General features: G+C 35.8%; 1 protein-coding gene across 1 annotated transcript in view; it reads right to left on the bottom strand.

Annotated features, from left to right (window-relative positions):
* KIDINS220 (kinase D interacting substrate 220) overlaps positions 1 to 24,366 on the bottom strand; it is a gene marked incomplete at its 3' end in the record, with an annotated part of 96,252 nt that overhangs the window by 24,865 nt on the left and 47,021 nt on the right. The window contains exons 21-22 of the mRNA XM_079720697.1: positions 23,879 to 24,023; positions 23,026 to 23,188 (exon numbers count right to left, since the gene is read on the bottom strand). Of these exons, the coding sequence (XP_079576823.1) occupies positions 23,026 to 23,188; positions 23,879 to 24,023 (308 nt within the window). The remainder of the gene's footprint in view (positions 1 to 23,025; positions 23,189 to 23,878; positions 24,024 to 24,366) is intronic.

Here is a 24,366-nt window from a genome sequence, read left to right as displayed (position 1 = left end):
AATTTTAATGCCAGCTCTGCTTGAGCTTGAATGTGAACAGTGTTCTCAATACGATGAACAATACTGCTGTTCACAAGCCAACAGTCTGCTGCTGGTTTCCAGATTGAAGTCTCTATTCTAACCTTTTGAGCTCAATACATTAAACTCTTCTACTGAAAGAGATATTTATGTAAATGATAATCTTTTGGCAGTAGGCCACCAAAATCATATGTGCCTTTATTTTTCAGATATTTGTCCAAAGGTTAGTATTTAAAGAATTTAAGCAACTTCACTTTTCAATTAAGAGTGAATTTAAATTTCCAGTATTATGAATCATGTGAATTAAAGTTGCCAGCAGTTAAATGGCCCACAGAAGGCATTATAAAACCTCAGGCATCAGTGATCTCCCAGTAAGTTTAAATGCAATCTCCTTCTATGCTACCAATCTAGCAGTACTTGTTAATGCCAACATCAATGTAAGTTAAAAGCATTTTGATTATAAATGACAGTGGTTTATAGAAAGTCCATATTAATTCCTTGGCAGAAATTACATAAGCCATTCATATCACTTCCATTCAAAATAAGGTTTTAAATTACATAGAAAAAATTCCATTTTAAATCAAAATATAAATAGGTCCTAAGAGCATAATTTATGAAGAAGGCAGATTTACCTTACTTTGTCTAAAAGTAGCTGCCTAATAATGTCATTATTTAATCGTAAAAGCTGAAAAATTAAGATAAATTTTCTTTAAAAATTTAAAAAGGGAAAACTTTTAACTGCCTCAGAATTGAATTACTTTGAAACAATTTAACTTCCAGTAGACTCTCAAATACTTTCTATCGGTGAGTGTCCATTTGTTAAATACTCTCTATGCACAGAACACTTGGAGATTCTGGAAGATAGATGGAACACACAGAAAACAGCCACTCAGCATTGTAGCCAAAGGGTCAGAAACAAAAGATAAAATGAAATCCATTGTTAAGTCCATTACTGTCTGCAGACAAAAACCCTAGACAACTTTGGAGCTAACCACACTCTCCCCTTCCGTCTTAACCAGGTTAATTCCTACTCATCCTTTGTCTCTCAGTTCAGCTCCCCCTCTTCAGGGAAGTCTTCCATGAAACCACATTGCACTCCTCTATTACAAACCCTCATAATAGCACATATGCTTTCTTACATACACATATCACAATTAGAATGTTACATTATTCAGTAGTGGAATTATTTTATTAATGTCTATCTCCCCCCACCAGACGGTAAATTCCATTAAAGCGAAGAACAAGTTTGGTTTTGTTCACCACTGTATCTCCAGTGCTTAGCGCAGAATGCTGTTATATGACTTTTGCGTAATAAATATTTGTAGAGTGAACAAACTACACAAAAAAGTATTGTTCCCAAAGAACTCTAGTCTTTTAAAATAACTTTCACTTTAATTACCCTTTCTGATATTGAAAAAAAACCTTGTGCTTGGGAAAGAGTACATTGATCCATTTCAGTTAATTTTTGTACATGGTGTGAAATAAGGGTCCAACTTTATTCTTTTTCAAGATTGTTTCGGCTATTTGGATCTCTTGCAATTTCATATGAATTTGAGGATCAGGTTTCTGTTTCTGCAAAAAAAGGCTACTGGAATTTAGAAAGGGATTGCACTGAATCTGTAGATCCTTTGGGTAATACCGACAATATTCAGTCTTCCTATCCATGAACATAGGATATCTTTCCATTTATTTAGAACTTCTTTAATTTACCAGTGTTTTGTAGTTTTCAGCGTACAATTCTTTACCTCATTGGTTACATTTATTCCTGGATATTTTATTCTTTTAGGCACTATAGTAAATAGAAGTGCTTTCTTAATTTCCTTTCAGATTGTTCACTGGAGGTGTATAAAACTCAAGTGATTTTTGTGTTGATCTGTACCCTGAAACGATGAGTTTATCAGCACTAGTAGCTTTCTTGTGAAATTCTTTGGGATTTTCTATATACAGCATCATGTAATTTGCGATTAAAGATAGTTTCATTTCCTCATTTCCAAATGGATCCACTTATTTCTGTTTCTTGCCTAACTGTACTAGCTAGAACTTCCAGTATAATGTTGAAGAGCAGTGGTGAAAGCAGGTGACTTAGTCAACTCAGACTGCTATAACAGAATACCATAGACTGGTGGCTTAAACAACATTTATTTCTCACAGCTCTTAAGAGTCTGAAAGTCTGCAATCAGGGTGCCAGCATGGTCAGGTTCTGATGAGAACCCTCTCTCTGATCTGCAGTTAGCTCTCTGATTCTTTTTATAAGGACACCAATCCCATCATAAGGACTCAGCCCTCATGACCTCACTTAAACCTACTTCCCTCCCAAAGGTTCCACCTCTGAGTACCATCACATTGAGGGGTAGGTTTTCAACATATGAATTTTGCAGGGGACACATTCAGCCCATAGCAGCAGGCATCCTTATCTTGTTCCTGTCTTTAGGGGGGAAGTCTGCAATCTTTCACCATCGAGAATGTTAGCAGTGCGTTTTTCCATAAATGCCCTTTACCACGTTAAGTAAATTCCCTTCTACTCCTAGCTTTCTAACAGTTTTTTAATCACGAAAGGGTGTTGCATTTTGTCAGATGCCTTTTGTGTATCCATTGAGTAGTCTGCAATCCTTTTTATTTTTGTAAGGTGGGTGGTAACATCCATATTTTCTGATTTTAGTTAATTCTGTCTTTTATTTCTTCTGTCAATCTAGTGAAAGGTTTGTCAATTTTGTTGATCTTTGCAAAGAGCTTTGGTTTCATCAATTCTCACTACTGTCATTTTATTCTCTATTTATTTCCTATCTAATCGTTATTATTTCCTTCCTTTTGCTCGATTTGAAATTTGTAAAATTTGCTCCACTTTTTCTAGTTTCTCAAGGTTAAAGTTAGGCTATTAATACAAGATTTTTCTCCCTTTTAAATATAAGTATTTATAGCTATAAATTTTCCTGTGTGCTGCCTTTGCTGCATCCCATAAGTTTTAATCACCTCTAAAAAGTACCTTGAGGGAATTCTCTGGTGGCCCAGTGGTTAAGACTCTGTGCTTTCACTGCTAAGGGCATGGGTTCAATTACTGGTCAGGGGAACTAAGATCTACATGGCGCAGCCAAAAAAAGAAAAAAGTACCTTGAAAATGATTCCATGAGTCACCTTTCATATTGTGTTGGAGAGAACGTTAGCATAGGGGGTCAGAAAAATAGACACTTTCCTTGCTATAGCTGAAGTAACAGAATTACTTTATTACTTCTGTTACTAAAGTAATTAAAAGCTAAAACTCTCCATATGCAGAAGGCTGTGCTGAGTGCAAAGCAACATTCAATGGAGCAAAGAACTTGTTGCAGAGAAAACAAAGAGGCGTCTCCATGTGGTGGTCAGAGCTGATTTTCAAGACAACAGTGCGCACAGTGTCAGGTTTGCTCACTCTTTAAAGTCACAAAAGTAATGTTGCATTTTATAGGCATCCTATTCAGTAAGCACACTAGGAAACAACAAACAAAGCACTTGTACATGTGGCACACTGGGTATGTAATCATGCCAACCTTCAGGCTTGCTCGCTTGTTTCTGATGTCTGATATTTGATATGTGTGACTTGTATGCTCAAGGGTGATCTAATTAGGGTTGGTAGCTACTGCAAACCATAAAAATACTTGTCCAGGTTGCCACAGGGATCACTGGCAGAGCTAAACAATGTTACTCTTTTACTTACTAGAAGAGCTTACTCTACATTTTTAAAAAACTATTTCCCATTGAGGGTGTTCATTTCCAAGGAGATCTATTTGGCAAAAACATGAGGGCCCAAGATTACTTTTTTTTACACTAATGAGGAAACATGTAGGCCTGTAATTTAATGGATAAAAGAGTGTTCAATATGCAAACTCAGTAGACTACCATTAGACACACAATTTGCATATCTGCAGCTGGGCTTCAGCTGAGCTTCACCTGGGTAGCACAAAGTGTAACTTTGGTGGTAGAAGTAATAGGAGGAAAATTTTATGACCACAAAAATCTCATTCTTGTTAAAAAAAAAAAAAAAAAAAGGCGCTGAATCATTTTGACACAAAGGCATTTACACTCAAAGAGAAATGAGGTTGTTCAACTGACTAGGAAACAAATGTAGTATAATCAAAGTCTGAGGGAGACAAAAATCCCCCTCTGAGGCTGTTATATAAACTTACTGCGTATTTTACATGTTAGGTGCTTCCCATTAAATTCAGTTTTAATAAAGGCAGTGATTTCTAGGAATACAATGCCTGCATGAAATGCAACTTGGCTGTATTCTCAAACAAAAAGCAGAGTGTTTACTGCAATGACTTTCCTTAGATCCAGACTTGATGATCTCAGATTCCTTAGAATAAGGCTGTAATGTTTGACAATTAAAATTAAAAGCCATGAGACTTTTTTAAGGCATAAAAATGTATTTAAAGGCTGGGTCACTTGTTAACTGTGTGTGATCTGGGACAAGTCATTTAACTCTCTAGACCCCAGCTTCCTTATTTCAAAGGGGCTGAGGTAGATTTCTAAAACCCTATCTATGGCCCTCCAGATGCTTCCCGTGCCCCTGCCATGTGGGGAGATGCTCTTTCTCTCAAAGTGATGAACGAAAGCTCTGGCCTACGCACAGATGTCCCTTCCATGTCCGAGCTCCCTTGATTCGCGGTGTAAACACGAGACACGTAAGCATAATTTTACTGGCTGCAAGACTGTACTTTTGGTAACTGCAGGGATGAGAAAGGATCAACAGGGAAGGTAAGACACAAAAGCCCAGAGAAGTAACAAAGAAAGTATCCGCTGAGGCTCAACCGTGATACTGGTAAGGCACTGCCTTCATTCATGTGTATTATGTAAAATGCTCTGAGTGAGGTAGCCCTTTCTTATATAAAATCTAATAGAAAAGATATTTAAATATTGTCAAGAACTGAAAGGGAAAATTTTTTTAAAAAGCAGTATTTGCTGAATACCTACTGCTTGCCATTCTTTGAGCCAGATGTTTTATCTAGTTTATCTAATTTCCCAACGCTCCATGAGGTGTTATTTCAGTTTTTAAAATGAGGCACCTGAGGCTCAGAGAGGTTAAGCACCTGGCTGACGTGGCCTGGCGGTAAGGGGCAGAGCTGGAGCCTGTGTCGGCCAGATTCACAACCCTGTACCCTGCTCCCTGCGCTGGTTCAAACCGAGCACCACAGACATGGCTCACGATGCTTAAATTAATGATTTACCTGTTTTTAACTCCTTAAAATATAATAAAATAGAATGCTGTTACACATTAAATTTTAACACATTGAAGAAGACCAACATATAAGCCTGTGTTAGCAAGTTATCCTGGTTTTTTGTTTCAATTTTTTGCAGACTTGGAAATAAAGTTTCTCCTCCATCTTCATGTATATATTCAAATTCCTTCATTGTTTTAAAATCCAGACCAGCACTTTTCCGTTAACAAAGTTATGCAAGCAAGTACACTACTCCACCCTACATGCCTGAGCACAGAGTGCCAAAGCTAGTTAGAAAATCTCAGTAATAATAATTCCTGACATGACCCGGGTGACAGGACCTAGTCAGAGAAGCAGCACCCAACACTTTGACTATTAAAAAAAAAATGTGAGCAACTGTAAAATTATATTAGTGATTCACCTAAGAAACAAAATCCCCAATTAAACTTTCAAGTTTCTGAATCAGATTAATCGAAAATATCCCACCATTGCAAAGCAAGTTTAAAAGTTGGTTAACATTTGCAACGACTCATGATTTAGAATTTTCTTGATATTACATTACCAAAACTAAGTATAGAAACAAACAGATGTTTGATCCAGCATAGGACTGCAACAATCATCCACACGTTTTAATTTTAATATTCTTCAGAACAGCTCATTTTCCTAACTGAATTTAACAGGAAATGTTATAATTTGAATCAATTAATTTATATTCATTCTGCTTTATTTATTGGATTTCTACATAAGATTGAATTTGCAACAAGGTTTCCAACAGGGGGGAAAAAGCCTGAAAAACCATGTACTATAGCATGATGCCTACCCCATTATTCCCATGCAGGTGATCAGATGATAGCAATTCAGATGACAAAACAGTCATTTCAAGCTAAGGTAACAGAGAAAACTTCAGTAAAGAGGTTAAGAGAGGCAAAACATTTCACAACAGACAATATGAAAATAGTTCTCTCTCATTAAAAAAGCAAAGCCCTAGTTTTATATCAGGAGTTTATATGATGATATGAAATTTTAAAATATTCTGACAAAAGTAAATAAGATCCAATTTTCATAGCTGTTTAAAGAACACTAATAACATCGTGAGGTGCTAGCAAGCAATAACAGATGTTCATGTTATCGCTGCCTTTAAGAAATCTTAAGAAGTGTTACACTAATCATATGCAGGGCACAAATGTTTTGCAGTAAAATTCTGAATAACAATCAGGGAATGGAGGTTCTGAACTCAGAGTCTGCCTATAAATATGCCCAAGATTAAAGCAAAACTTTTATTATATGAGTTATCTTAAACGTTTAACGTTGAATCAGCATGGAACCCAAGATCTACCATGTTTAGGATTTAGTATTTTAATATATAAACATAAATTTGTAAGCAGATCAATTTAAAAAAACTCCTTGTTCTTCATATCCCTTTGCCCAACAGTAACTTTAAAAGAATTTTGGTCTTATAGTAGGGGACTTTAACACCCCACTTTCACCAATGGACAGATCATCCAAAATGAAAATAAATAAGTAAACACAAGCTTTAAATGATACATTAAACAAGATGGACTTAATTGATATTTATAGGATATTCCATCCAAAAACAACAGAATACACATTTTTCTCAAGTGCTCATGGAACATTCTCCAGGATAGATCATATCTTGGGTCACAAATCAAGCCTTGGTAAATTTAAGAAAATTGAAATTGTATCAAGTATCTTTTCCAACCACAATGCTATGAGACTAGACATCAATTACAGGAAAAGATCTGTAAAAAATACAAACACATGGAGGCTAAACAATACACTACTCAATAACGAAGTGATCACTGGAGAAATCAAAGAGGAAATAAAAAAATACCTAGAAACAAATGACAATGGAGACACGACGACCCAAAACCTATGGGATGCAGCAAAAGCAGTTCTAAGGGGGAAGTTTATAGCAATACAATCCCACCTTAAGAAACAGGAAACATCTCGAGTAAACAACCTGACCCTGCACCTAAAGCAATTAGAGAAAGAAGAACAAAAAACCCCCAAAGTTAGCAGAAGGAAAGAAATCATAAAGATCAGATCAGAAATAAATGAAAAAGAAATGAAGGAAACGATAGCAAAGATCAATAAAAGTAAAAGCTGGTTCTTTGAGAAGATAAACAAAATTGACAAACCATTAGCCAGACTCATCAAGAAAAAAAGGGAGAAGACTCAAATCAACAGAATTAGAACTGAAAAAGGAGAAGTAACAACAGACACTGCAGAAATACAAAAGATCATGAGAGATTACTACAAGCAATTCTATGCCAATAAAATGGACAACCTGGAAGAAATGGACAAATTCTTAGAAATGCACAACCTGCCAAGACTGAATCAGGAAGAAATAGAAAATATGAATAGGCCAATCACAAGCACTGAAATTGAAACTGTGATTAAAAATCTTCCTACAAACAAAAGCCCAGGACCAGATGGCTTCACAGGCGAATTCTATCAAACATTTAGAGAAGAGCTAACACCCATCCTTCTCAAACTCTTCCAAACAATTTCAGAGGAAGGAACACTCCCAAACTCATTCTACGAGGCCACCATCACCTTGATACCAAAACCAGGCAAGGATGTCACAAAGAAAGAAAACTACAGGCCAATATCACTGATGAACATAGATGCAAAAATCCTCAACAAAATACTAGCAAACAGAATCCAACAGCACATTAAAAGGATCATACACCATGATCAAGTGGGGTTTATTCCAGGAATGCAAGGATTCTTCAATATACGCAAATCAATCAATGTGATACACCATATTAACAAACTGAAGGAGAAAAACCATATGATCATCTCAATAGATGCAGAGAAAGCTTTTGACAAAATTCAACACCCATTTATGATAAAAACCCTGCAGAAAGTAGGCATAGAGGGAACTTTCCTCAACATAATAAAGGCCATATATGACAAACCCACAGCTAATATTGTCCTCAATGGTGAAAAACTGAAACCATTTCCACTAAGATCAGGAACAAGACAAGGCCGCTCACTCTCACCACTCTTATTCAACCTAGTTTTGGAAGTTTTAGCCACAGCAATCAGAGAAGAAAAGGAAATAAAAGGAATCCAAATTGGAAAAGAAGAAGTAAAGCTGTCACTGTTTGCAGATGACATGATACTATACATAGAGAATCCTAAAGATGCTACCAGAAAACTACTAGAGCTTATCAATGAATTTGGTAAAGTAGCAGGATACAAAATTAATGCACAGAAATCTCTGGCATTCCTGTACACTAATGATGAAAAATCTGAAAATGAAATCAAGAAAACACTCTCATTTACCATTGCAACAAAAAGAATAAAATATCTAGGAATAAACCTACCTAAGGAGACAAAAGATCTGTATGCAGAAAATTATAAGACACTGATGAAAGAAATTAAAGAGGATACAAATAGATGGAGAGATATACCATGCTCCTGGATTGGAAGAATCAATATTGTCAAAATGACTCTACTACCCAAAGCAATCTACAGATTCAATGCAATCCCTATCAAACTACCACTGGCATTTTTCACAGAACTAGAACAAAAAATTTCAAAATTTGTTTGGAAAAACAAAAGACCCCGAATAGCCAAAGCAATCTTGAGAACGAAAAACGGAGCTGGAGGAATCAGGCTCCCTGACTTCAGACTATACTACAAAGCTACAGTAATCAAGACAGTGTGGTACTGGCACAAAAACAGAAAGATAGATCAATGGAACAGGATAGAAAGCCCAGAGATAAACCCACACACATATGGTCAACTTATCTTTGATAAAGGAGGCAGGAATGTACAGTGGAGAAAGGACAGCCTCTTCAATAAGTGGTGTTGGGAAAACTGGACAGGGACATGTAAAAGTATGAGATTAGATCATTCCCTAACACCATACACAAAAATAAGCTCAAAATGGATTAAAGACCTAAATGTAAGGCCAGAAACTATCAAACTCTTAGAGGAAAACATAGGCAGAACACTCTATGACATAAATCACAGCAAGATCCTTTTGGACCCACCTCCTAGAGAAATGGAACTAAAAACAAAGATAAACAAATGGGACCTAATGAAACTTCAAAGCTTTTGCACAGCAAAGGAAACCATAAACAAGACCAAAAGACAACCCTCAGAATGGGAGAAAATATTTGCAAATGAAGCAACTGACAAAGGATTAATCTCCAAAATTTATAAGCAGCTCATGCAGCTCAATAGCAAAAAAACAAACAACCCAATCCAAAAATGGGCAGAAGACTTAAATAGGCATTTCTCCAAAGAAGATATACAGACTGCCAACAAACACATGAAAGAATGCTCAACATCATTAATCATTAGAGAAATGCAAATCAAAACTACAATGAGATATCATCTCACACCAGTCAGAATGGCCATCATCAAGAAATCTAGAAACAATAAATGCTGGAGAGGGTGTGGAGAAAAGGGAACACTCTTGCACTGCTGGTGGGAATGTGAATTGGTACAGCCACTATGGAGAACAGTATGGAGGTTCCTTAAAAAACTAAAAATAGAACTACCATATGACCCAGCAATCCCACTACTAGGCATATACCCTGAGAAAACCATAATTCAAAAAGAGACATGTACCAAAATGTTCATTGCAGCTCTATTCACAATAGCCCGGAGCTGGAAACAACCTAAGTGTCCATCATCGGATGAATGGATAAAGAAGATGTGGCACATATATACAATGGAATATTACTCAGCCATAAAAAGAAACGAAACTGAGCTATTTATAATGAGGTGGATAGACCTAGAGTCTGTCATACAGAGTGAAGTAAGTCAGAAAGAGAAAGACAAATACCGTATGCTAACACATATATATGGAATTTAAAAAAAAAAAATGTCATGAAGAACCTAGGGGTAAAACGGGAATAAAGACACAGACCTACTTGAGAATGGACTTGAGGATATGGGGAGGGGGAAGGGTAAGCTGTGACAAAGGGAAAGAGAGGCATGGACATATATACACTACCAAACGTAAGGTAGATAGATAGTGGGAAGCAGCCGCAGAGCACAGGGAGATCAGCTCGGTGCTTTGTGACCGCCTGGAGGGGTGGGAGGGGGAGGGTGGGAGGGAGGGAGATGCATGAGGGAAGGGATGTGGGAACAGACGTATATGTATGACTGATTCACTTTGTTATAAAGCAGAAACTAATAAAAAAAAATGTAAAAAAAAAAAAAAGAATTTTGGGAGAAAAAAGTACTACACTAAACTTAATAAAAACTATACCATACAATCAGATAACCATTCGTTTATGATCATGATTCTCAGTGCTTACAAAAGTCCTGTGCAGCCATTCTTTAAATAACAGGAATTAAAGTTGAACCTTAGACAGTTTAAAATGTTCATTAAATTCAGTGTTTTTCTTGTTCTTCTGCCATGGAAAAGGGAAAGCAAAACGCATTCACTCTTATTTCTTGGCCGATCGTGCTAACAATGTTTCTGGTGAAATACTACCCCCTCGTGGACTTTTTGGACATTGCAAACAGAGGTCATGTGCCTCGTGGTTTTACATAAGCATCTCACCACTACCTTAGCACTTCAATTAGATGGCATGTTTATTATACATTACTTTTGCTTATTCTCAAATTTTGAAGAGTCTTAAAAGTATTTTGATTTGAAATTCTGAAATCACAAACCTCTGTTGAAAAAAAATAATTTCAGGGAAAATACTGATCTCTACCTGATCTCTAATGGTATATTTAATTTTTTGGACAAATTTGAATCCTTCAATAATCATATTTGTTTTTTAATGTAAATATGCATAATATTCTTACTGTATTATAAAATAAACTATAAACCTACATAGGTAATGATATTTTTTATTTTACATATTGAAACATATTTTAGAAAAACTGGTTTTTTAATACTGTTTTCAAATAGTCTTCTTAGTTAATATATTTTAGTTTTTCATGTTAAAGTTAGAAACACACAACTTTGAAACATTTAAAATTCCTTCTTTGGGCTTCCCTAGTGGCTCAGTGGTTAAGAATCTGCCTGCCAATGCAGGGGACACAGGTTCGAGCCCTGGTCTGGGAACATCCCATATGATGTGGAGCAACTAAACTGGTGCGCTACAACTACTGAGCTTGCGCTCTAGAGCCTGTGAGCCACAATTACTGAAGCCTGTGCTCCCAGAGCCCGTGCTCCACAACAAGAGAAGCCACCACAATGAGAAGCCCGCGCACCGCAACAACGAGTAGTCCCCACTCACAGCAGTAAAGAAAGGCCATGCGCAGCAACGAAGACCCAACGCAGCCAAAAATAAATAAATTAATTAATTTTTTAAAAATTCCTTCTTTGTTCTGTATTAGTATAAAATACTGAAAATGGCATTATGAGTTTAAATGAGAAAATATTTTAAAAATCAATTTTACCCTATTGAAAACAAAAGAAAAGCTATTGAAAACGCTATCAAGAAAAAAAACAGACACTTAGCGTACATAAAAATGGTATAAAGGCTTAAACACACAGATGTACCAGCTGTTTAAGTGCTAAATATCACAACTGATTTTTTTTTTTTCAGTTTTCCGTACAAAACCTACTGCAGTTAGTAGACACAATCGGAACTGAATGAAGCACTGATTTGGGGTTTTACATAAGTTGGTAAGAAGTTTGCATTTTTTTAATGGAAAAGATAAATTCCATCCTTCCCTAAAAAAATGTGTATTTGCTATAACATTCCCACTGATACACAATAAATGATTCTAAACATTCACTTGAAAATGAATAAATTCTATCTGGAAATAATAAAATTAGTTTAGTTCTGCATTTCTAATATCTCAGACCCACTGCCTAGCTCTGTAGTCACAGACAGCCTCCTGGCTTCCAGAAATGGGGCTGGGGAAGCTCCAACAGTTACGGCCGTGTGACCTTAGGTAATTCCCACTCTCTCTGCCTCCCAGAGTTACGAGTATTAAATGAAATAATCTAGGCAAATCCAATGTGTGGCATATATTGAGTGCTCAAGCAATACTAGTTACTGCTTTTATTAGCATGTGCCGGCACGTAATAAACTCTATAAACATTCTATAAACTCTATAAACAATGAATGAACACAATCAAAATGTTTAGCATAACAAAAACGGAGTCCAGCTAAGTCAAAGGGCCTTTTTAAACAATACTGACAACAGCCTGTAAACAGAAACTAAAGTGGGAGGAACCTGTCTAAAAGTGTGCCCATAGGAAGCAGCTCCAAATCGGGGCATTCATAAAACCATTACAAATGTAAGAAACCTTCCAAATGCAGCTGAACTCACTGTTACAGGGAAATGCCTATGAAAACATTGCTTTGATTTTACTACCACCTGACAAAAGGCAGAATCTACTACGTGTCAGCTGAAATAGGTAGTCACCATTCAACCTTTGTGCTCTGAGAACGTTCTATGTGCCTTGCCCAGGGATCTACTGGTATTAACGACAAAGGAAAATGTTTACCCACGTTTAGAACCAAAGAAGGACACGTCTGTATGGACAGTTATTTTTTTCAAGATAAAATGTGGCTTCTCATTTACCACCTTCCCCAAATCCATGCCTTCCTCAATGCAAATGTCATCATCATATTTCTTTATTCTTTCAGAAATACCCACTACTGCCTACTCTATGCCAAGAATGTCTAGAAACAAGGAATTCAGAAAGGTTTAAGGAAGTTACATTTCGTGGAGTTAAGAGTCTAGTTCAGGAAACAAATATTAAAGAAACAGCAATGCAAATATTTACAAAAGGTAACTATGGGAAGTATCATGAAGTAACATACCAGTCTATAATGAACACGTCTAATAAAATCTTGGAGACTGGGATATGCCTGGATACAAAAGGCTTCCCGAGGTAGTGACATGTAAGGTGAGACCAGAATAAGCTGGGAGAGGGGAGGCTGGGCCAGAGAGAAATACAGGTGGAAAGGTACAAGGCAAGAGGAAGAAGGCATGAGAAGGGGCTGGAAATCCATGCTAAGATTGTTTGGAGCTCCAGATAAACCTGATTCCTGTATTTAGAATTTTGACCAACTATTTCTCATTATCCTTAGAACACAATTTGATACTGAAATGAGCACCATTTCCATCTTACACTACTCATACAGCAAATTCAATACTACTCTACAAGCAAGGCGCTCTGTACACCTATCAGTTCTCAATGCAACGGGAAGCACCTTTCACTTTCAAGCAGGGGTTTAGATGTGAGGGGTAGCGAGGCAGGACAGGACATGCAGTTGGCAATTCCAAAGGAAAGAGGCAGGTGAACACACTGACCCAAAGAGTAGGCTTCCAAATCCATCGTTTTATTAGAAAATAAAGAATAAAATGATCTTAAGAAACATGAAACTATTACAGCAGGAGAAACAGGCAGGGAAGTCATATAAATTCTTGCAGATGTTTAGAGGAACTAATGAGTTTTCTATCAGAACACTGCAACCAGACTAGAGATGATGTTATTCATTTCTCAGCTTTCTCATATTCATGGGAGTGCCACCATGGACCATTCTCTACCACTCATCTCATCTTTACTGTGTGACTGCCACCTACTTTCTCCACAACTTTCCATTTACCCTAATTTTTCTACCCAGTTTCACTGTTATCTTCTTCCCAGCACGGATTCTGAAAATACACTCCCTCAGGTCAACAGGGTTCCCTAAGTCTGTTCCAAGTTACACTGATATGACCAAATAACAGGCACCTTAGAGCATTCCGGGTATGTGTACAATTTTTTCAAGACCTTGCAGTGGATCTCCATTTTACTCAGAGTAAAAGCCAAAGTCCTTACAATGGTCCTCCTAAAAGCTGTCGGTGACTCGCACTCCCTGACCTCCCTGACCTCATCTCCCCCGCTTCCCCCTACAGAATTTCCTCCAGCCACACCAGACCCCTTGTTGTTGCTGTTCCCCAAACATCCCAGGCACTCTCTGGCCCTAGGCCCTTTGTCCAAACTGTTCCCTCTGCCTAGAAATGCGTTCCCTAGATACCTACTTGGCTAATTCTCTCTCTCCTCCTTCAAGTCTCTGGTCAATATTTCTCTCCTCAAGGAGGCCTACCCTGAGCCTCTTGAGCAGTGTGGACCCTGCACCACTCCTCCTCCCCCTAACTCTGCTTTTTATTTTTTCCATAGCACTTGTCACCTTTTAACATGCTGTAGAGGTGTGTGTTACAGAGACTGTTTACCACTCATACCTCCCTGATAGAGTAATAAGCTCCTCAGCTTAGGGATCTGTGTCTGCATTGGTCATGGACATATCCAGGCTCCTACAATGGTGCCTGGTCCATAATCGGTGCTCAATAACTATTTTCTGAATAAATGAATGAATTCTAAGCTTTCTCCCATTAATTTCTCTCATACCTTTGGATGTTGCTACGACTCTGGTAGCAACAATAAAACAAAGAAGTAGCAAAATATATAAATAGATAAACTCAAGAAACAGTCAAACGTGTCTAGTTTTCATGCTTCATTTTTTTTCTCTGAACAACAAAAGTAGGCATGATTTGCAGGTACATCGAAGTAAACTAAAACATCCTGCCCTTCACCTTTATTTATCTTTGGGAAACTGAATTTTTCAATCAATTTCCACAAAGACAATGAATAAAAATAAACAATGCATAATAAGAAATGCATGTTTAACTGTCAACATTACATCTGTTTATGGCATCTTTGTTCATGGTTTGAAGACTCAATCTTCACATTAAACCTGGCAAATATACTGTTATTTACTTTATCCAGTTAAAATATGATTTCTATTTTAGATTATATTTTATTTTTTTCAGCACAAACCTGTTTAGTTTCCTTTCCTATATGGAGAATTATTTCATGATTTTGCAAAGAATTCAATCAGGTTTTTTTTTTTTAAAGATAAAGATATTGATAAAGTATTGAACCCCTGAATAAAGTATTTACATTATATATACATTAAGGGCAAGAGTGTTTTGGGGGGAAAAATGGAAATAATAACTATACACAAGACAGTAATCTAATAATGGTGGAATGATGACAACACCAACACCTACAGAGAAGACACATCGTATCAAGAAGATAGAATTTCATTAAGATTCTCAACTATATATAAAAAACACTAAAAGAGCATACATAAAACAGTATTGGGAATAAATATTTATAGTATCTCAAAATCTAAATTAAGAAAAAATCATCAGTACAAAGAATGTACTTTGTGCTACAAAGGAGATAAGACTTCTTCGCAAATCTAAACTAAATACTGTCCAACTTTTTTATGCTATTCAAATTCATAACTTAAGTCCACATGCAAAAGAAACAAGCCTGCGCATAATCTGAGCCACATAATGGGGTAGGGAGGGGTACCAGTAATCACCCAGAACTTCAAGGAAAGAGGAAGGCGGTTAGTGAGAGCTAAACAGAGGCATGAGATAACTAGAAGTGATAAAACTAAGCTTATGAAAACTTCGGCTGAATATCAGGAAGGAATATCAGACGATATGATGTTTTATTATGAAAAACATCCTAAGTACAGAAATACTGCTACTTGAATAATTTAAAGATACTGAATTTAGGATAAATGTTACAAACTAGATGTCTGTAGTGTCTAGTCAGCAAGTAGTAGATATTTCCGCAAAAAGAAAATGGCTTTGATTCTGAGGTTCTCTCAAAACTTATTAAATTGTTTTTAAAAAATCAAAATAAAGGCCCAAAACAAAGTATTGTTTGGTAAGGCATTATCCTTATCACAAAACTAATTCTGACCACATCATCCTAAGTAAAAGCCTGGCTGAGAAGTGTCAAAACAGAAATTTGAAACATTATCTTCATGAAAACTATTTAAATTGATCTTTTAAAAACCTCTATCATTGCTTAAAATGCTTACTGAAAAATATCAGAAATAAAGTTTTATACTAAAATATCTCAATGGTGTCTAAAACTCTGTAATAAAAGTAGACAGAAAATCTTTATCTACAGTTTTTATTTTACTCCCTTTCTTCTTACTAAATGTATGTTAACAAAAAAAGCCCTCAAATGATCTAGACAAAAGCTTTTAGCTCAACACATAATTGCCAGAAAATTACAATAATTGTACCAATTAAAATAATCTTGAATGAACAGTATGTCATCTTAATGTTCCAATGGTTTACAGAGGGATCTACTTAATTAGCTGAAATTGCTTTCCAGTGTTAGTATCAAATGTCATTTGTTAAAAGTTGAACAATTTAGAAAATAATTTAACAAAGCAATTTTACCAAACACCAAGAACCAACATTTTCTTTTTCAGCTGAATAAATCAAGCAGATGTGTCATCAAATTGCTATAAAAATAAATGAGGCTTTTTATGGATTAAAAAAATTTTACTACTAGTGTTAAAAATACTATTTTCTGATTGTTTTCACCAAATCAGATTTCTTTAATAAAATAAATGAATATCAATTATATACTGCTGTTTTTTGTCTGTTGTAAATAACACTTTTTATTATTCAAATGACAAGCAATAGCATCAGAGAACTCAACTATGGTTAACTAGAAACAGTCATCTAAGTTATTCTAACATATTCCAATATATGATTTTTCAATGTTGATCAAATTGGCTTCCTATAGTTTTTCATTAAGAAATCATCTTAAATTACTTTGTCAATTCCTTAATGAATTCTCAGATTCTTACTACATTGTCTTTTTTCTCTTCCTTAGACTAGCTACAAAGCAGTCTTTGTAAGTATTTGCAGGCATATAGGACACAATTATTTCTTTAAAAAAAAAAAGGCATCTCAAAGTCACCCTGAATCCAACCCATTCATGGGTGGCAGGCCCACCAAGAGGTGAAGTCCAAAATAAGAGATTAACTTAATGGCAAAACAAAGTTCCCATTACCTCATTATACCTCCAATATATACCAGTCTATATTTATTTGAACAAAATAAAATATTCCCCCTATAAAAATTTACTCCAAGCTATTTTTATTATATGATTAAAAATACCCCCCCAAAAGCATTTCTTTGACAACTGTTCTACTGATATATTAATGAACAGGGTGAAAAATTACTATTATCTTTAAACTACAGGTGATACATTCTCTTTTGTAAGATATATATTAATTAATTAAAAATATAAATTTTTGAAAGTTTCCTTGAATATTAGGAAGTCATATAAGCTTGAGGCTCAAATGCTGGAAATTAGGGTGAAAGTTTTAAAAGGTCAAGTAATTGCCTATTAGCAAATAACAGCAGTTTTAGCCTGAAAAGTTTTCTATCATCCAGAAGGCAATGTTTTAGCCTGATATTGATAAAAACCTGTTAATTGGCTGTTTGAGCCATCGCATTTTTACTTTCCTCCAGTTGTTTCAAATATGTACGTTTTACCTTCAATCAGAACATAAGTTCCTCAACACTTGAGTATTTAGGGACAAAAGATATGTTGTATGTAATACACCCTCTAATGGCCTAAGGAAAAAAAAAGGGTGTGTGTGTGGGGCAAGTAGTGGTGTTTTGGGGAGATTCATGCTGTAGTATTTAGGTGTGAAATACACTTTTGGGTGGTTTGGCAAAAGGAAAGTGTATGTATGTGTGTGTAGATATGTGTGTAAGTTGCTCGAGGGCCTAAGATGCTTTGTATAGTTGTCTCTCTGTGTACCCCACGTGCTCAGCCAGCCCCTGGAATGCATGAAAGCACAAAGGACAACAATCTAAAGCCCTGACCCATAGTAAAAACTCACACTAAATACACAGTAAATGAAGAAAATTAACTAGAATGGATAAACAAAAATCAAGGGAAGCCATGAGGTCTCACACCTACTCATCTTGGTTTCTTTAAGAAAAGAGACAAGATTTCAGGAAGGCATGTTTTATTCAAATGATAATATCTAAAATGAGACTGAAATACTCTTCATCCTTTTTATATCTTTTGTCTTCCAACAACCATCCCAGCAAAAACGTAACTAGAAAACTACAAAACCATGACTTTCTAATTTAAACTACTGCCAATGATAAGTTAAAAGCTCACTTTCATAAAAACATGCTCAATATTTTCTATATAGTTTGACAACATGCAGAAGAAATAAGATAAATTTTCTGCAAAGAAATTAGACACTGTGCATTTAAAAAAATTTTTTAAACTATATATGATTTTTCACCTGAATAGTTCATTAACCCAAGAGTTTCAGATTCTAATCATACTTGACCTCATTGATGGACTGTCCATCTTACTTCCTACAGGATCAGAACTGGCTAACTTGGCTTCTTGGCATTTGTGGATTGCAGGTCTTAAAATACTAATGAACACTGCACCGTCTGCATCCACTTGCTCCATGCCTTTTAGAGGTACCAGCTGATTCTAACATTAGAATCAATCAATAAAGTGTGGTTTGTGATTCATCCTGCCACCATGAAACAAAATGGTAGTTTTTTTTTAAAGGTTTCAATAGAGCTATGTATATATACATAATGATTTTCAATTACACGTGGCATGTGTGTAAAGGTTACTAAAACCACATAAGTGCACTAAGGAATACAGTTCTTGGATTCATTTAATGTAAACTGTGTCCTTAAGTAAAATTCTTAACAAAGCAACAAATATTTACTGAACAATCACTATGGAGAAAAGGAATGGGAAGAGGAAACTTTCTTAATAAGAACCAGGTCCTTCATGTTTGTATCCCTCCTCTCTTTTTATTTGCTCAAATCAAAGCATTTATCGTCCTATATTTTAATTATTTACTGTGCTTTTCCACTGCGTTAAAATGTCTTTTTAAGTCAAAGAAAAGGTGAAAGAACAGGACAACCAACTCCCAAACACGCCTCACCTAGATTCACAAACTGTCAACATCATGTCGCGATACACCTGCTATCTCCCTCCTCCCCATATATATGTACATGTATACACATCCACATAATATATACACAGGTATACTTACAGACATATGCGTATCTACACACACATACACTTTCCTTTTGCCAAACCATCTGAAAGTGTATTTCACACTTCAATACTTCAGCATGAGCCTCCCCCAAATACCCTTACCATGCCTAAGGAAATTAACATTAATTCAAAAATTCTTCCTCCCCAATTGCCCACAAAATGCCCTTCAGTGCCCTGCTTTTCTTCTGATACAGATCCCTATCACAGCTCACACACTGCATTTTGGCTGTGGGAGCTATCTCTTCAGTCTCCCCCAGTCACCAATATGGAATTCAAGCCAGTTGTCTTGTAGAATGTTCCACATTCCGGATTCATCTGGCTGCTTCCTCAGAATTAGAATCATAGTACAACACGGCTGGCAACTATACCAGAAAGGTGATGTGGTACCTTCTACCGCATTTTATCTAGTGGCATATGATGCTATGCACCCCATTAATGATGCCAGGCTTGACTATTTGATTAAAAATGTGGTGACAGGGCTTCCCTGGTGGCGCAGTGGTTGGGAGTCCGCCTGCCGATGCAGGGGACACGGGTTCGTGCCCTGGTCTGGGAAGATCCCACATGCCGTGGAGCGGCTGGGCCCGTGAGCCATGGCCGCTGAGCCTGCGCGTCCAGAGCCCGTGCTCCACAACAGGAGAGGCCACAACACTGAGAGGCCCGCATATAGCAAAAAAAAAAAAAAAAAAAAAATGTGGTGACAGCCAGATCTCGCCACTGCAAGCACGTGTCTTCGTTGTGATTATATGCAACCTGGGGGTGATATTTTGAGACCATGTGCACCTCCTGTGCTCCCCAACAACCTTCCTCCAGTGGTTTCTGCAACCACCGATGATCCTTGCTTGGATCAATTATCATACTGGGGATTTTAAAAAACGATAATTTTTCTATTTCATTCATTCCTTCTACACTTATCTCATTCTCCTAAAACAAAGAATTATTCCTTTTTCCTCTCTTCTAAGTATTACTATGGACTCACTGGATTTCTTTTGTTGATATGTTATAATCCATTACCATCATTTTTCTTTGTGATTCTCAAATGGGCCCAAGTTTGAAAGGTGCTCCTTCAAGCTAAGTCCTGTGCCCTTCTGTGCAGACCTCACTGTCTTTGAACATTTCCTTCCTTGATTTCTGGCACAACAATGCAGGCTCCCCGAGCTTTCCCTGCCTTAGACCTGGAATTAGCCATTTCTCCAAGGAGTCCCAATCAGAAACCAAGATCTAGGCACCAGACGTGCTCACAATTTGGGGGTATTTTTGCTCCCTTTTGGTGGGCAAAACTAGAGGAAACCTCATTTTAAATTATGAGTTAATATTTAATATCTCCAAATCCAGTCTACTACCATAGTGCTCCTCCTAATTTCTTCCATTCAATATTTGTATATCCCTTCGCCCATAGGGAAAACACCGGCTTCCAAAAATACCTATTAATTCATTTTTTACTCTATCCTATGATACATTCAAAAGGATTTCAGGAGTATAATACCAATACTATTATCAGCAACAAACCTACTAAGCTCAAGATTTCTTTGCAGTTAATTTTGTCTTCAGTATATTATACTAGGAATAAAGAATCAGAGAACTGAGTTCAAAGGTGTTTGAATTAATTTTTTTCTGTGTGGTTGTATTTTCAATTTCATGTACCATTAGGATCATTTCTTTCTGTTTGTATTCAATATTAGGGTTTGCTTTTCCCATCCTTTTTGTTTCTCGATTATGATATGAAAGGCAAACTACATAAAAATGTACATTCAGAGACATCTCATTCCCCATCTAAGCATGCTCTTTAGGTAAACATTTTTATTAGTTTCTGGCTTACCCTTCCCATGGGTTTGTTTTATATTTTCATAAAAAATAATATATACCTACATATGTATATACAGATGTTCTTATTCCCCATTCTTTCTTATACAAACAGAAACATGTTATATACTCTTCTGCACTTTACATTTTTCACTTACTAATATATCCTGAAAATTCCTCCATATCAAATCATAGTTTTTTCTCATTTTCTACAGCTACAAGGTACTCTATTATGGTAGCTGTGCCATAATTTATCCAACCAATGTTCCTATAAATGTGCATTTAAATTATGCTGCTACAGATAAGGTCACAGTAAACAACCCTGTATAACCAGTTTTATAACTGTGGAGGTGTGTGTTTAAATTTCTACACGTGAGATGATAGGATCAAAAAGTAAACATCTATTTACCTGGTCGCCGTGGTACCTCCAGCATCAGGAGCAGGGCCCCCAGGTAGCAGACACTTAGTAGATTGTTTTCGAGTGAACTCAATTATGAATTTTTTTGAGAGCTTTAAAAACTCTTTATTTTCACATCTCTCCTGCTTCTATTTCCTGAGGACACAGACCTTCTTTCACCGATTACTCACCCTCTTCACAGAACATGCAGAGGGCCCGGTGCTGGGAACCCTAAGCACACGGTCCTTAACATGTGAGCAACTGATCAATGTTCCTGGACTCCTGAGACACAATAAACTTCTAAGCATTATATTCAATTAAAGGAAGGTGAAGAGACTGACTTGAGTCCTATGTGTATCAAACCAAAAACTGTGCTCATCTAGCGAACACTCATTATTATACAGCACCTATGCTATGATGCAAACGTTTATTCATGAAATAATATTTTACTGCACAACCAAGGGAAAAACCAGTCATGTATCTTATAATAAGAAGATGATTTCTAAAACATCAAAGAGCAGATGCAATCAGTGACAGTGCTCCACAGGCCCATGGTAGTTGTGTGTCGCTGCCATCTACGAGAGCACCTACTTGACACAGCTCACAGAATTCAATCTGTTTAATTTAGCACAAATTAAACAGCAAAACCTACAAGAGCTCAAGTGTGTAGACTAATACTACAACCAGCCTCTATATTCTAAAATCAGTTATTCACCTAGAAAATATTAGATAAAATATGTACATGAAAAATGGGGATTGGAAAATAATGAAAACCACGTGCTGACAATACTCTAAGAAAAATTACTTGGAATCTTAAAAGTTTTAATGTATAAACTCTACACTGAATGGTTCGTTAGATTTACTATTTCATTTACATGTTCAAAATAATAGTTTCAATTATACCAAGTTTTATACAATTGTATAGTTCCTTTGTATTGTATTTTTTCTAAGAGGTATTTTTATTTGGAGTTGTAATTGAAAACTTTGAAGGTATTAAGTATTCTGGTAAACAAAAGGGATTATAATTTTATTTGTTCATTTGACAAGAAAGTCAAACTCTTAAAACTTGACATGCTTGATATTTCACTGAGCATTAACTGTATGGCTTTCCAGAAAAAAGTAATCAATTTCTTTACCAGAAGTAGATTTAAAAAGTACTTCAAATGACTGACTATAAAAGAAAAATAGTTCTTTTTATTGTTTTATAGAACAATTTATTGTTCTGTAAAAGAACAATAAATTGTTCATATATTTTATAAATCCTTTATTGTTTAATGCAAAGAATGTTTTCCAGCCAGTATTCACAGTTCCCCAAATCCTCCAGATATAAAGCTGTGAATATACCGGCACTAATGATTTGGAAAATGTAACCTCCTTAATATTCTATAAAGACACTTAGAATAAAAAATAAAATAGAAATAAATAATAATGTTTTAAGGTTTGCATTTTGTATATATAAATAACAGAGCTAACAGGACTATGAAACATTTTTCATCATATAGGTTACATTGAGAAAGAAAGAATAGAGACAAATACAGCTGTAAATTTTACATAATGGGATATATACCTGTGCTAATACAACTCCAAATTATAACGGAATTAATGAGAATGATTAGTTGAACCCAGAACTCTACATTTTATACATTTTGTATTCATTTTGCTTTATATGCATTAACTTTCTTCTGAAAAGTCAACTCAGTCTAAGATAAATTTAAATATAAAGAGGTCAGATAAAGTACCTTTCATAGATGGTTTTTAATGTCATTTGATCTGGAATGCCTTCAGTCTCTTCCAAATACAATATGAGCCATGAAGTTCGGTATGGCCACTGCTCAGTAAGGTTGATCCAGCTAGCAAGCCTGTCCCAGTTGAAACTTATCTGATTGGCTCTCAGTAATCGCCCTTTAAGGAATACAAAAAATGTTTTATAAAATTGTGCTAAATGAAATAAGCCAGTCACAGAAAGACAAATATGGTATGATTCCAACTATATGAGGTATTTAGAGTAGCCAAAATCATAGAGACAAAGTATAATGGTGGCTGCCAGGGGCTGGGGGGAGAGGAGCAGGAGGATGAGTACAGAGTTTCAGTTTTACAAGATGAAGAGTGACGGAGATGGATGGTGGTGACGGCTACACAACTATGTGAACTGTACCCTTAAAAATGGTTAAGGTGATAAATTTTTATGTGTATTTCATTTAACACAACAAAAAAAGAAAAAATATATATCATTTGAAAACAGAAAGAGCAGCATGTAAAATCTGAATTTCAACATTTTAAATTATAAATTAATTTTACTCAGTTATACAAATTAGCATAAAATTATGTTTATACAAAGAGAAAAATTAAAGCTGAGATGAAATTTAAAAATTTTTAAATCATTGAGTTTTAAAATAACAATAGACAACTGGTAGTTGATTTTCACTGTCAAAGCTAATATGGGTTTTATTAGACACACTTAATGCAAATAAAACTGGTATTCAGCAGTGTAAACATATAAACCCAGTACATCCTTTTGTTTCTGAAATTGAATTGCTTTGTTAATGTTAAACCTTATTATCTACCATACAACAGTAAGAAAACAAAATTCACCTGTCACAGAAACAATATTAAGTAATCTTCTCATGGTCTGAGGACTTATGTCACTGAACCAGTCCTCTGTAACCAGCAGTTTTGTAAGATCAAAGGACATCTGCCGAGTAATCGTGCGCTGCATCTGTCTTCTTCGGTAAGTATCCTGAAACAGTGAACCCATACTTCGAGCCTGAGAACTTAAGGCTTTTTGAGAAGTTAATATATGTTTATGTCAACAATAAAAACAATCCAAAATTTTAGTCAAAGAGGAAGACTATATAGTAATAAAAAGTATTATTATTACTTCCTGAGGCAGAATATTTACAGAACAGTTATAAAGTAGTATTAGCAGCAACTGCATCAAATGCTATGGTTTAGCTTCAGATGTATTTTGATTTATAGTTGTACAGAGAAAGCTCGATGCCTTGAAGATCATAAATAAGCAGAATTGTGTAAGGAAAATTCGACTCAAACTCTTACAGGAGCTCAGTATTTATAGGAACCCT

This window comes from Hyperoodon ampullatus (genome assembly GCF_949752795.1).
Source record: "Hyperoodon ampullatus genome assembly, chromosome: 15".
Classification (NCBI taxonomy): domain Eukaryota; kingdom Metazoa; phylum Chordata; class Mammalia; order Artiodactyla; family Ziphiidae; genus Hyperoodon; species Hyperoodon ampullatus.
The sequence above is the reverse complement of the archived record's forward strand: the minus strand, read 5'-3'. Positions and strand labels throughout refer to the sequence as shown.